The sequence below is a fragment of the Dasypus novemcinctus genome, chromosome 24 (assembly GCF_030445035.2).
Source record: "Dasypus novemcinctus isolate mDasNov1 chromosome 24, mDasNov1.1.hap2, whole genome shotgun sequence".
NCBI classification, from domain to species: domain Eukaryota; kingdom Metazoa; phylum Chordata; class Mammalia; order Cingulata; family Dasypodidae; genus Dasypus; species Dasypus novemcinctus.
Window position 1 is genome coordinate 48,123,820 of NC_080696.1, and position 14,824 is coordinate 48,138,643.

General features: G+C 46.5%; 1 protein-coding gene across 10 annotated transcripts in view; it reads left to right on the top strand.

The window, feature by feature from the left end:
* Positions 1 to 14,824, top strand: part of PKIG (cAMP-dependent protein kinase inhibitor gamma) — a 120,346-nt gene that overhangs the window by 96,681 nt on the left and 8,841 nt on the right. For 4 of the 10 annotated variants that reach the window (XM_071211728.1, XM_071211726.1, XM_071211727.1 and 1 more), the window contains 2 exons: positions 10,634 to 10,796; positions 14,086 to 14,259. In XM_071211728.1, the coding sequence (XP_071067829.1) occupies positions 10,691 to 10,796; positions 14,086 to 14,259 (280 nt within the window). In that variant the 5' untranslated portion in view covers positions 10,634 to 10,690. Of the gene's footprint in view, positions 1 to 10,633; positions 10,797 to 13,618; positions 13,819 to 14,085; positions 14,260 to 14,824 lie in introns of all 10 variants that reach the window. The other 6 variants (XM_071211732.1, XM_071211730.1, XM_071211731.1 and 3 more) reach the window with 2 other exon arrangements.

Here is a 14,824-nt window from a genome sequence, read left to right on the forward strand (position 1 = left end):
ACTCTCACAAACCACTGAGATTTTTAAAAAACTTTATTGTATTAACAAGTATACAACTCAAAATTTAACTTTTAACCACTTTCAAGTATACAATTTAGTAGTATTTATTGCATTCACAATATTTTGTAAAATTTATCACCAATATCTATTACCATGACTTTTTTTTATCTCAAACAGAAACTCCGCACCCATTAAACAGTAACTCTCTCTTCCCACACCACCCCACTCCCAGCCTCTAGTAACCTATAATCTACTATCTGTTGCTATGACATTTGCTTATTCTGGGTATTTCATGTAAGTAAGATCATACAGTATTTGTCTTTTGTGTCTGACTTATTTCACTCAACATGATAACTTGTGGGTTCATCCATGTTGTAGTATACATCATAACATCATTTTTACAAATGAATAATATTCCATTTTGTGTATGTATCATATTTTGTTTATCCATTCATCAGTTGATGGACCCTTGGTTTGCCTCCACTCTTTGGCTATTGTAAATAATGCTGCTATAAACATTGATGCACAAATATCTGTTTGAAACCCTGTTTTCACTCTCTTTGAGTATATACCTAGAAGTGGGATTGCCAAGTGATACGGCAATTCTGTATTTAACTTTTTGAGGAACTGCCATATTGCTTTCCACAGTGACTACACCCTTTTATGTTCCCACCAACAATGCACTGGAGTTCCATTTCCTCCACACCCTCTCCATCACTTATTATTTTCCATTTTTTATATATTAGCCATCCTCTGGATGTGAAGTGGTATCTCATTGTGGTTTTGATTTGCATATTCCTAATGTCTAATTATATCAAACATCTTTTCCTGTGCTTATTGACCATTTGTTTATCTTCTTTGGAGAAATGTCTACTCAGGTCTTTTGCCTACTATTTGCATGGAATAATTTTTCCATACTTTCATTTTTATCCTAATTGAATCTTTGAATTTTAGGTGAATTTCTTGTAAACAGTATATAGTTAGGCCATGCTTTTTTATCCATTCTGCCAATCTCTCCTTTTGATTAGAGTTTAATTCATTTACATTTAAAGTAACTACTGATAACACAGGACTTTCTTCTGCCGTTTAGCTGTTTGGTTTTTTTAAGTGTTAAACCTCTTTTGCTCCTCAGTTCTTCCATTCCTGCTTTCTTTTGTATTTAAATGATCTTTTGTAAAGAACCCATTAGAATCCTTTCAGAATTCCTAAGTGTATTTTTCAGGTAATAGCTTTTTTCCCCAACTTTACTGAGATATAATTCATATGCCATACAATTCATCCACTTAAAGTATGCAATTCAGTGGTTTTAGCATATTCACAAAGTTGTACATCCATCACCACTAAGAAACCCTGCTGTGGTTCCCCAACCTTCCCATCCCTAGTCTCTAGGGAGCCACTAATCTATTTACTTTCTTTCTCCAGATGAGATTTTGAAACGTAAAAGAATAAAAGCATTTAACAGTTTGGGAATCTCGGTGATCAGGAGTGAGTCATTCCCTGAGGAACAATTAGATAAATGAGGTTTGACGCTAATGTATTTTATAAATGGTTTGTTAGCTGAAAGTTACTATCATGTCTCTAATGTGCCTCAAATTAGGGTTGACATGGGAAGGAGATAGATTTTTTTTTCCTGAGTAATTTCCACTTTTCAACATCTAGTGTCAAGTAGGCTCCTTTCAATGATGGTGGTGTCATAGGCCCCATTTCTCCGTTGGCATCAGGTTCTTCTTTCTGCCATTGGACTCCCTGGCTTGGTTTCTCCCTCTGTCTTGCTTGATATGAAGGTCACTTGTGTAGATGCTGGTCACTAGGAGATCCTGGCACAGGATCCTGCCAGGTACTTGGAGGACATATAACTGCATGCTCTCTTGAGCTATTTCATGTTAGCAGATCCTTGTTATGTCTCCTGACTCCTTGATTCATTTATTCTTTTTAAAAAAAAATGTTTACCAGGCTCTGTGCTAGATGCTCAGTAAATCTCTCTGAATATTCATCAACCAGATTATTACAGTGCAAGTGGAAATAACCATTTGCACTGAGAGAAACTAGAGGGGCAGGGGTTTGATGGCAGGCCAGTTCTCTGAAGAGACAGGTTCAGTATCACACACATCAAGACAAAGCCATCACCAGAATGCACCATCCTAAAGATTGTGCACTTAATTAGGGAGTGAGGAAACCCAAATTCAAATCCTGATTCAGCCTCTAACTGAAAGATCTTGGGGAATTCATGCCACTCCTCAGAGCCATGTTTCTCCATTGTGGCGATTAAATAATGCAGTGCCTCTAAAAGCATAGTATCATTGCTGAAAACATTTTCTACTTCATAAGTATTGAATGAATGACTGAAGGAATGAAGGAGTGTTCTGTAATTCTTAATGCTAGAGCATAACTTTAGCAAATTAGATGACAGGGCGAAGACAGATACAAATGAAGGGAAAGGTAGAGAAGGACCTTACAGTGAGTCCCCTCCTGTCACATCAGCCCCTTTTAACCCACCTTTCCCTCATCCTCTGATTCCCTGAGCCAAAGAGAGGCAATGCTTTTGAAGCCTCAGATCTAGGAGCAAACCAATCCTGGGTTTGAATCTGGGCTCCAGTATGTCCTGGCTATGTGTACAAGGAATCTAGTTATGTAGGGATATTGTGGAGCTTAAGATTATATATGGGAAGTGTTTGCCATCATGTTAGATGAATAGTCAAATAGTAACTGGAGCTGGAGTTGCTAGGGCCTGGCTGGGTCTATCTCTCTTCATGTCATCTCAGGATCGCTCCACGTGGTCACTTCATGGGGCCAGGTTGGGCTTCCTTACAGCTTGGTGGCCTCAAATTTCCTGTGTGGCAGCTCAGAGCTCCAAAGGCAAGTGTCCCAAGAGAGTATCAAGTAGAAGGTGTATCACCTTTTCTAACCTAGCCCTAGTAGTCATGCAGTGTCACTTTTGCTGCATTTTTTTTTTTGTTTAGAAGTCAGTCACTGGGCGGCAGACTTGGCCCAGTGGTTAGGGCGTCCGTCTACCACATGGGAGGTCCGTGGTTCAAACCCCAGGCCTCCTTGACCTGTGTGGAGCTGGCCCATGCGCAGTGCTGATGTGCGCAAGGAGTGCCCTGCCACGCAGGGGTGTCCCCCACGTAGGGGAGCCCCACGCGCAAGGAGTGCACCCGTAAGGAGAGCCACCCAGCGCGAAAGAAAGTGCAGCCTGCCCAGGAATGGTGCCGCACACACGGAGAGCTGACACAACAAGATGACGCAACAACAACAACAACAAAAAGAAACAGAGATTCCCGTGCCGCTAACCACAACAGAAGTGGACAAAGAAGACGCAGCAAATAGACATAGAGAACAGACAACTGGGGTGGGCGAGGAAGGAGAGAGAAATAAATAAATAAATAAATAAATCTTAAAAAAAAAAAGTCACTAAGGCCAGTTCAATCAAGGGGATGCAAATTAGACTCCACCTTTGGAAGAGTGTCAGAGAATTTTCAGGCATGTTTCAAAACTACTACAGAAAAGTCCAGTCTCACCCTTTCGTTCCAAACTTGAGGCCCCCAAGGTTTGGGGGGTAGGAATCTTGCCCAGAGGTACAGAGCCTGGCAGTGGCAGAGCGGGAGCTCCACCCAGTCCTGGGCTTTGGCAGACCCGTTTGGAAGGATCTCACATTCCTTTCCTGTCCTGCTCTCCGTGGGCATGGGGACTTGCTTTCTAGCTGAGCCCTGGAGTCACCAAGCAGTGATCTAGCTGGACTATTCTGCCTCTTTCCAAGGACCCCCACAGAAGCACAGCATTTCATGGATTGAAAAGGGTTTGCTTCAACAATTCCAATCCCCAGCCCCGGCCCTATGTCAAGTACTATCACAGGGTGAGTTGTCGCTGTTAGGGCAGGGAACAAGTGAGAGTTATTTAAAAGAACACCCCAAATAATTGTTTTTACTAATGTCATGAAGCGAGATACCAGAAATTTAGTGGCATAATTCAGAGAATCAACATCATAACTGGAAAGATTGTGAGTATTTTACCTCTAATTGAAAATCCTAAACAGAATTTTGCTTAAGCCTGGTGAAGCGTTCTGGGTGTATGCTTTAACCAGCATCACAGAACGTTCTCTTCAGATTGCATAGCTTTTTTACCCTTCCTTCAGAAATGCCTTATTAAGAGACCAGGAAAAGGAGTGAAAGAAGGGGAGAAAAGAGAATAGACACTTTTTAACACACCCTCATGAGGGGCCAGGCATGGTGCTAATTCATTTCCAGCTTTGTGGTACTCAGTGCTCCATATCAGTAGGGGTATGACCTCAGGCAAGCTACTTAACCTCCCTGGGCGCCAGCTTCCCCTTCTGTTCACAAGGGCACTAGCACTGCCTGCTTCATGAAGCTGCTGCAAAATTTAATGAGATCATGCCTGTACGAGGCCTGGCGCAGTCTGGCACATTGTCAGGGCTAAGTGCTGGCTCTCGTGACTCCCCATAGCCACCTTTCAAGGCAGTTGTTAGCATCCATCCCATATTACACAAGAGCCGGTGGTCAGCCAGGTGCCCAGCACAACCCAGCTGTGAGTGGCGGAAGGGCGAGAGACTCCAAGGCCCCTGCCATGTCCCCCATACCACACAACTCCAGGCGGCACATCCTGGGCCTTCCCAACCTTGGTGGGGGTGGAGGGATTCTACAGGGCCCCCATGTCAGGGTCCTGGAGAAGGAAAATGTGAAAAGCCAGGTCCAGGAATCCACTTGTGAGACAATTTCTGCCTGGGCTTAGAAGCCTGTGTGCTGTCACTAAGCGCAGTGTCCCCCAGCCTCCCAGGGCAACCAGCTAAACCGGCAGAATGCCTCATTTCCACTCCCTCCTTGGCCCCTTCTGCTGTGGCCACTCTGGCTTCTCTTTCATTCCACAAACCAGCTAAGCTCCTCCTGACCTCAGGGCCTTCACATAGACTTTTCTCTCTGTCTGGAACATTCTTTATCACCCTGCTCTTTACAGAGCTGATTCCTCACCCTCCTTAAATGTCACTTCTCAGCGAGGCCTTCCCTGACCTCCTGGCCACAGGCAGTTCCCTTGTGTTACTGTGTGTCACTCTAAGCTGCTTGTTCTTCATAGCATTTACCAAAATTTGTGTTGTTTATATTTTTGTCTCTCTCTTCTACTATATTATAAACTTTAAATTCCACAAAAGCAAGGACCATATCTGTACACCTGGAATCTAATATAGTATGCAGCAAATATTTGTCAAATAAACAAGGGGGTATTTCAGTTCCCTCATCTGTAAAATGAGGATAATAACACTTCTCAGGCTTATCGTGAAGATGAAATGAATGACCTTATATAAAGGATAGCACCTGACCTTTAGGTGCTCAATAAACACTAGCCGTTATTATTATTGTTACAATTATTACTGAGACAAAAGTTCACAGGGAAGGTGGGGCCATAGAAAGGAGTGTAGATTGTGCTAGACAGGGAATGAAAAAATATCAAAGGCTGGATTCAAGGGGGGGGATCACATGACCTGATTTTGAGAACATCACTCCAACTGCTTCTGTAGAAAATAGAGGGACAAGAAGGAAGCAGGGAGAGGCTCCTCCAGGGATTCAGGTAAGACCTGGGTGGTAGGCTTGGAGGAGAGAAGTGGGTACCTTCAAGCCATGTTTTGAAGTAGAAACTCCAGGGCCTGGTGACAGATTGTATGGGGGTGGTAAGGAAGGCAGAGGAATCAAGGACAACTCCGGGTCTCCCACTCATTGGCCTGGATGGATGCCACTACCTTATTGAGCTGGGGAAGACTGCAGGGGAGTGGGCTTGGGCCCTTCCTCTTGGACGAATGGAGTTTGAAGTGCTTGTGAGATATCCAAGTGACCTGCTAAGGAGACAAGGAGGTTTGCAAATCTAGAGCTCTTAGAGAGGGCTGGGCTGTTTGGAAGTCATCAACATACACTCTTTCAGGGAAAGGAAAAGAGAATATAGAGAGAAGACCCAGACCCCAGTCCTGGAGGACTCCAACTTAAAGGTCCCAAGGAGGAGGGGGAGACTGTGTGGGAGAATGAGGAGGAGTCCTGGGGGTCTGGTTCTGGAAGCTCCATTCCACAAGGAGAGTGGTCAGAGAAAAAGTGACCAGCCCGGTTGTCCAATGGGCCTAGAGGCTGTGGAAGAGGAGAAATGGTCTCCTTGGTTTCGGTAGCATGCAGGTCACTGAAGGCCTTGCCTGTCTCCAGCACCCTGCCTTTCCCTGTCACCCCATGGCCTCCTGAAGCACATCTCTGAAGCTTCCTGCACTAGGGCTGTGCTGGGCCTGGGCTGGGTCTGAGCCATGCAGGTGCAGAGGCTGGGGCCTGCCACCTGTCTCCTTCCAAACGAAAGCCTCACAGGGGTCTGCTCTTAGAATGGGCAGCAGGCACTGCCTTGGCAGGAGACTCTCTGGTGACCCTGCAGCAGGTGTGCCCATAGGGCACTGGCAGAGCTGCAGTGCCAGTGTCCACAGCCAGCAGGACTGTCACCAGCAGCCCTGCTTTTCCCAGATTCTGGCCCTCCCTGCCAGCCTTTCTTCCAGGAAGAAGTTGCTCAGTTCGGGGTCCTGACTCTTCCATGGCCTCTCTGCCTCTGGTCTGGTTCCCACCACGAGAAGCTGCTTCCCTTTGAATTGAGCCAGCAGTCCCCCAGAACCCTTCGGGAGTACTTTCTTCACTTGGAGGAGGTACCTCCTGTGGGACCAGGTCCCACTTCTGTGCTCTGTGTCCTCAACAAAATGGTCTGCTTTCTCTTTGTAAAGTCTGCAGCTATTTCATTTTTTAAAGAAAAAAGAAGAAAAACAGGAAATGACCTTTCTGGTATGTTTGGAAAAGCGATCTGAAGATGTAATGGAATCTGCCTGAGTGCTGAGGACTAATAGGGTGCAGGTGTGGAAGCGGGCCGTGGCACTCTTGGCCCAGCCCAGGGCCTCTTCAGTTTAAGCTGGGGGAAGTATTAAAAACAAAGGATGGGAGCGGATATCGCTCAAGTGGTTGAGTGCCTGCTTCCCACGTACAAGGTCCTGGGTTCAATCTCCAGTACCTCCTAAAAAAATGGTATATGGAAGGAAAAACCAAAGGGAGGAAGCAGCTTCCTGTGGGGAAACCTGACAGTGTCCTGACTCCTCCCCAAACCCAGAGTAAGTACCTGCAGGAGCAGCCCCTACAGACCCTGGGGCAGTGGGGGATTTGGGAAGCAGAGAACAAGGGCTCCCCACTGTAGTCCTGGGCATTTGGGGTCAGTCAGATCCTTACTAGCATCCAGACCCTACAGAGGCTGAGAAAGAGCCAGGTTGCTTCACTTCCCTCCTTAGCACCCCATAGGGTGCTAAGATTGCTCTTGGACTCTGCATGCTAAGATTGCTCTTGGACCCTGGCTCCTTTTCTGACTGGTCCCAGCCCACAGCCACTGCCTCAAGAAGGCCTTCCCTGGGAAATGAATGTGGCTCAAGCAATTGGGCTTCTGCCTACCGCATGGAAGGTCGTAGGTTCAGTTCCCAGTGCCTCCTGGAGAAGGCAAGCTGGCACAATGAGCAGGCGTGGCGAGCTGATGCAACAAGATGATGCAGCTCAGTGACACAAAGAAGAAAGACAATAAGAGACATAACAAACCAGGGAGCTGAGGTGGCTCAGGCCATTGAGCACCACTCTCCCACATGGGAGGTCCCAGGTTCAGTTACCGGTGCCTCCTAAAGAGAAGCCAAGCAGACACAGAGAGCACACAGCAAAGAGAGCAAATAGTGACCACAAGCAACAAGGGGGCAGGGAATAAAAAAATAAATCTTAAAAAAAAAAAAAGGCGGCCTTCCCTGACCACCCAACCTTTGACTGAAGCATTTGCACACAGAGAACCCTGTTCTCTCCTTCTGTAGTGCTTACCACACTTTGTGATTATAGATTTTACTTTTTCAATGACTTTTTCTCATCAGATTGGAAATTTCATGAGGGTAAGGCTGTGGCTTTTTAGTCTCCCAGTATATACTCAACCCCTGGCACAGTGCCTGGTGTATAGAAGGTGCTAAGTAAACACTTACTGAACAAACGAATGAAATGTCAGGGCTGGAAGAGACTTAGAGGTCATGTTTCAGCCTTTCCTTGTTCAGCTTTGGGGGGGCAAGCAGAACCCAGAAGCAAGGAGGGAACTCATTGGGGTCCCTCTCATCATGGGGGGTTGAACCTGACCTTTGGCCCCCATTACTATGCAGGGTCGCATACCCTTTGCTCCATCTGTCCTGGAATCTGGAACATCTTCTGTAGTTACTGATCCATCATATATTCATTGAACCTCAGCCAGGTAGTAGGTGCTTCAGATGCAGCAGTAGGCCTGCCAGCCAAACTCACCACCTCTATGAAACTTATACTCTACTCAATACCATACAGAGTGCAAAGTTCTGGCCTTTATTGGCACCATTAAATATAGAGTAGGATCTTATATAAAAATCAGTCCATTTTGAATTTCAGCCAAAGGCATTGAATGAAAAGGTCAAAAGGACAGTTTTACTAAGTCACCCCCCCAATGGACCATACAAATTAGACCATTAATTGCATGCCTCCTGTGTGCCCTGTACCTTACAGACTATTTTTACATCATCTCACTGAATCTTCACAACAGCCCATGAATAGCAGGAAACCAAAGCCCACAGAGGTGAAGGGAGTTGTGCAAGGTCCCGCATGGGACACCTGCACTGGATGCCTTCCACCATGCCACGCAACCCCCTGGAGCCTTTGACATCAGTGGGAACTCCAAAGGGGGCAGTGTGGTGTGGAGGAACAAACTCAGACCCAGGAGTCAGGACCGCTAGATTCAAGAACCTTGGACAAATCACTTTCCCTCTCCGAACCTCAGTATCTCCAGCTGTTCTTGAAAGGCGGGTCTAGGTGAGCTCTAGGATCCCTTTCAGTTCCACGATTCTATAGCAAACTCTTCCTTAATCAAATTTTTCCTGAGTGAGTCAAAGCCATCCCCGTTCTGGAGATATGTAATAAGCAGTTGGACATAAAGACTCAGAAGTCAGGAGAGAAAGAACTGTACACATGCATGTGTTGAGGATATGAGTATGTTAGTAATCATTGACAGAACATTTTTTTATATCGATATGTGGGAGGTTTCTGAGCAGGGTGTGCTATTGTAAAATAACACGGTGACGAATTTGTACATTGGTCTTCATGTACAATTTTGGATTATTTTCTTAGACTAAATTATTATACGTGGTTAAAGGATATGAAAAAAGTGAAGGTTTCTTGATACATGTCAGTTCACTCCCCAGAGAGGTTGCAGCAGTTTACAGGGCCCGTAAACAGAATCTGGGGGCAGCCATTTTCTGATTGCCATTTCCTACTGATGAGTCTTCCTTTAAAAAAAAAAAATTTTGTATTTAATTGCCTTTTCTTAAGATACATAGATCACAAAAAATATTACATTAAAAAAATATAAGAGGTTCCCATATACCCCACACCCACCCCACCCCACTCCTCCCACATTAACAACCTCTTTCATCATTGTGGCACATTCATTGCATTTGGTGAATACATTTTGGAGCATTGCTCCACCGCATGGATTATAGTTTACATTATAATTTACACCTCTCCCAGTACATTCAGTAGGTTATAGCAGGATATATAATGTCCAGCATCTGTCCTTACAATATCATTTAGGACAACTCCAAGTCCCAAAAATGCCCCCCACATCCCATCTCTACTTCCCTCTCCCTGCCCTTAGCAAATACCATAGCCACTGTCTCCACATCAATGAGTCTTCTTTCATTTCCCCATTTGCCCATTGACTTTAAAGGGCAGTAGGTGGGAAAAGGAGAATACAAATGTGAAAGAAAAATGAAATTACCTTTTCATGCTGCCAGTCACAGAGCTCCCCAGATACAAACTCCACACCCATCTTTGGAATCGCTCTTCCCGGAGGGATGGGGAGGGGTCAAACAGCTGACGGGCTGCGTTGGTGTTTTCCAGGACTAGACTTTCAGCTAGTTCACCTCCACTCCAGAGGGGTCCCCTTCCTGCTCTGGGCTGCTTATAAGGTCAGGTGTGGCCAGGGTGAAGGCCACAGCCCCAGGGAATCTGTTCCAGTGTGATGCTGGCTTTTTAGATGGAAACTGCAGCTCCACCCCACGGAAATGGTGGAGAGAGGCCTTTCCTAACAGTCCTGAGAGGGAGGCACTTTATCATTCCACGGCTGGCTGGCTGGTTGGCTGGGTGGGTAGGTAGGTGGGTGGGGTGGGTGGGTAGGTAGACTGGTTCAAATTAGTTCAGCAAGTATTTATTGTGTGCCTGCTCTTTGCCAGGCACTGGGTCAAGAATCTGGGGGTGGAGCAGCTGGATCATGTTGTCTCAGCTAGTGTTTTCCAGGATTAGGCCTTTCAAACAGTCTGGCATGGTGAAAATGCAGACCAAACTCCCTGTTCTCATGGAGCTGCCATTCTAGTTATGGGAATCCGGGATGTGGTGTGGCCCTCTCAGGGTCTGTCCCTGCCCTGAGGCATCAGGTGTAATGTGGGGGACAATCATGGTTATAAACCCACCTCCCATAGCAGTCATGGTGAGTAAATAAGTGAGGTACTTAAACGCCTGCGCAGGTAGTAACTGTTACCTACTCTTACTGATAAGTTTTCTTTTGGTTGTTTTTACTATTGTAGCAACAGGCCAGTGTCCTGTTCTGCAGCTTTGAGCGTGTCGCAGAGGGAGAGGAAGGGATGAAACTAATGTGCCTGCAGGAGGAACCGCTGCTAGGAACTGATTTTGTTGAGGAGCCAAAACAGAATTTGAGAGAACTTGAGGCCATTAAGAAAAACGGACAGGGTATGCCACCTGCTGGAACTTTTGGGGATTGCCTTAGACAGAATATTCCCAAGTCTCATTTTACAGATGGGGAAACTCTCTCAGAGAGGAGCAGAGTCTTACCCAAGGTCCAGGGGCAGAGTCAGATCCATAACACAAGGTTCTGTCGCTCATTCTTTTCTCTTTCTACTACAGGACACCGCTCTGTCTCCCCTATCTGATCGTCGAGTGCCCCCTAATTCTTTTTTTCCCCTTTTTTTATTAGTGAAGTTATAGGTGTACAGAAAAATCATGTATAAGTATAAAATACGAGTTCCTTTATCCCCCACCTCCCATTATTAACACCTTGCATTAGTGTGGTACATTTATTACAGTTCATGAAAGAACATTTTTATGATTGTACTATTAACTATAGTCCCTCATTTACAGTCGGGTTCACTATGTTCTACAGTCCTATATTGTTGATTTTTATTCTAGTAATATATACAACTTAAAATTCCTCCTTTTAACAACATTCACGTTTTCATTTAACGTACTTTAGGCTCATCGCATATCACTCTTGACCTGCCTCATCCTTGGTTGATAACTCCATAGGTTTCCATTACATGAATGTACTATGATTAGTTTATCCAAGCTATTAATGGATACACGTTTTTCCCAACTGTTCACTCATACAAAGAATGCTACAGTGAATTATCTTGTACATACCTTATTTTCAACATGTGTCTTATATTTAAGGATAAAATCATACAGGTGGAATTATTAGGTCAAGAGTAGGCACATTTCAACTTTTAACTTCCCTCCATCTATATTTAGTTCTTTTTTTTAAAACAACTCAATTTTATTGTTACATATTAATAAAGCATACAGTTCATCCAAAGTGTGCAATCTGTGGTATTTGGTATAATCACATAGTTGTGCATTCATCATTTTAATTGTTATTAGAGCATTTTCATTATGTCAATAATAATAATAATTAACAACAGACAAGTAAAGAAGAAAATTTTTCACCTCTCAATCTCTCCATGTTTCCCTTACTGTACATAGCTGCTACTTATGGCTATTCCTTTTTTTTTTTTTAAGATGTATTTTTTATTTAACAGTTGGCTGTTCTCTGTGTCCATTCGCTGTGTGTTCTATGACTGCTTCTATCCTTATCAGCGGCACCGGGAATCTGTGTTTTTTTGTTGCATCATCTTGTTGTGTCAGCTCTCCGTGTGTGCAGCACCATTCTTGGGCAGGCTGCACTCTCCTTCTCAGGGGACAGCTCTTCCCACGGGGCGCGCGCTCCTTGTGCATGGGGCTCCCCCTTCGCGGGGACACCCCTGCGTGGCACGGCACTCCTTGCGCGCATAGCACTGCGCATGGGCCAGCTCCACATAGGTCAAGGAGGCCCGGGGTTTGAACTGCAGACCTCCCACACGGTAGGCGGACGCCCTAACCACTGAGCCAAGTCCACTTCCCCTTATGGCTATTCTTGCACAATTACTTATTTATCTAATTCATTCTTTCGATGTCTGTTCTGAACCAGGTATTGTGGGAAAACATGGGCCCAGCCCCACATGGTGGCAACTCCTCTTTTGCTACCCTCCCTCATCCCTCAGCACTTACTGACCAAGCCCTACTCTGGGCCTTTCCGACTACTTCCTGCCACTGTCCGGTACCTTCTAAAAGCAATAACCTGGTCTTATAAAAATTTCAACTATTATAAAAATGTACACTGAGAAAATGAAATTTCCCCTTATTCACAAAGTACCATCATTGACAAGCTCTATATGTGTTTCCAGATTTTTTTTCACCCATCCCACAGAAAATGGGTTTTGTTTTAGAGGTTGTTTTGCATTTTTCAATGAATACTTTATCTCAGCTATCTTGCTGTGTCAGTACATATCCATCTGGCACATTTTTTTTTTTTTAAGATTTATTTTATTTATTACTCTCCCCTTCCGCACCCCGCTCCCCGCACCAGTTGTCTGCTCTCATGTTCATTTGCTGTGTGTTCTTCTGTGTCTGCTTGCATTCTTAGCAGCACCAGGAATCTGTCTCTTTTCTGTTGCGTCATCTTGCTGCATCAGCTCTCCGTGTGTGCGGCACCACTCCTGGGCAGGCTGTGCTTTTTTTCCATGCAGGGCAGCTCTCCTTGCAGGGCGCACTCCTTGTGCATGGGGCTCCTCTACACAGGGGACACCCCTACGTGGCGTGGTACTCTGTGTGTGGCAGCACTGCGCATGGGCCAGCTCACCACATGGGTCAAGAGGCCTGGGTTTGAACCCTGGACTCTATATGGGAGGTGGATGCTCTATCAGTTGAGCCACATCTGGTTCCCTGGCACACTTCTTTTTTATGAATAGCCCTGTATCTCCATGAACCTACACTACCTACCTGTCCTCAGGGAGGGCTCACAGCCATCTCAGAGTTAACCTGGCCACACGGAACTCTTGATCTTCACCCTACTTTCTCTAACCCAGATATACCTCCTCTGCCATTCTCCATATCAGTAAACTGCATGACAGCTCCCACTACCTTATTGCACCCACTGCTGTCCCAGGCCCAAACTTCTGCAGGAGCCCCGGACCTGCTGCCCCCCTCCAGTTCTGCTTCACACGGATGCCAGAGTCACCTTGGTAGAATGCAGATGCAGTTGTTCATGACCTTGCTGAAAACCCCTCAGGGACTGAGTTACGGCCGCTGTCCACCACAGCAGCCTGCTCGTGTCTCTGTCCCTTCCTCCCTACACTCCAACTTGCCTGCCCTTTCTTCTCCTCCAGTCCCATAGGCCTCTCTCTCCTCAGGGCCTCACAGCTCCTGCCCCTCTGTAATACTCCCCTTTGCTCTCTGCCTAGGTAATGCCTCCTCATCCTTGTGTGTCAGCTAAAACGTCCCTTCCAAAGCCCCAGCAGCACCTGCAGTCGGCCCTGGCCCCGTCCGTGGTAACTGCTGGGGGTTTAGGTCTTCTGTGCCGCCCCACCCATAGTAAGCTCCAGAAGGGACTTGTTCAGCGCTGCCTCTGCGGCCCCTGCCCCGGGCCCGGCACGTGATATTGGTAAAAACGTGTAAATATTTATCAACAACTTTGCTTAGAGAAAAGACTGAGAAGGGGTTGTTTAAAATGGTGCGGTGGTTTTCTGGGTGGTAGCATTATGAGCGACTTATTTTGTCCCTTGTATTTTCTGTGCTTTCTGTTCTGTCTTCAGTGAACAAGGCCACAACTGTTATTTTATCGAAAACCATCAGGGCTGGGGACACAGGGCCGAGGGCTCTGCAGGGTGCAAATGGACTCACCTCTGCCCTCCTGCCCCTGCCCCCACAGGCGTGGAGAGCGATGCGACAGGCGTGATGGAGGTCGAGTCCTCCTACTCGGACTTCATCTCCTGCGACCGGACTGGCCGTCGGAATGCGGTCCCTGACATCCAGGGAGACTCCGAGGCTGTGAGCGTGAGGAAGCTAGCTGGAGACATGGGCGAGCTGACGCTTGAGGGGCCAGGTCAGAGCCAGTGGGTCTGCAGCACCTTTGCGGCATTGAGAGGAGAGGCGGCATTAGATTGGGCTTGGTCCCACGATCAGGGGACCAGGAGTGAAAGAGCACCTCAGGCCACAGTGGCTGGCCAGTCTTGGCTCGTCGCTCACCCTGCCCACCCAGTCCACCTGCCAACCGCAAGGCCCATCCCAGTCCTTCCACCTCTCTCCATCCCGGTAGGCTTCTAGCTCAGGCTGCTCACAACTCACCTGCTGTCCCTCAGTTCATCTGCTCTGCCCACAGCCTTCCCTGACTGCCGTCCCTCCCTCAGGCAGGGTGGTGCCTCCTCCCAGCTGTGTCCACAGTCCCACCCAGCATAGTGCCCTCCTAGACTCTGCCTTCTTCTAGCAAGTTGTCCATGTCTTGTGTCCTCAGTGCCTGGTGGCCTTTGCTACGATAGAGGCACCTGGTCAATGGCTGTTCACTGACCGACTGGATGACCACAATGCCCAAGGGCCCTCTCTCTCAGCTTCTGTATCTTTGTCCTCAGCTCTGGTAAACTTTGCTTTCTCCCTCTACCTCAGCAGTTGTA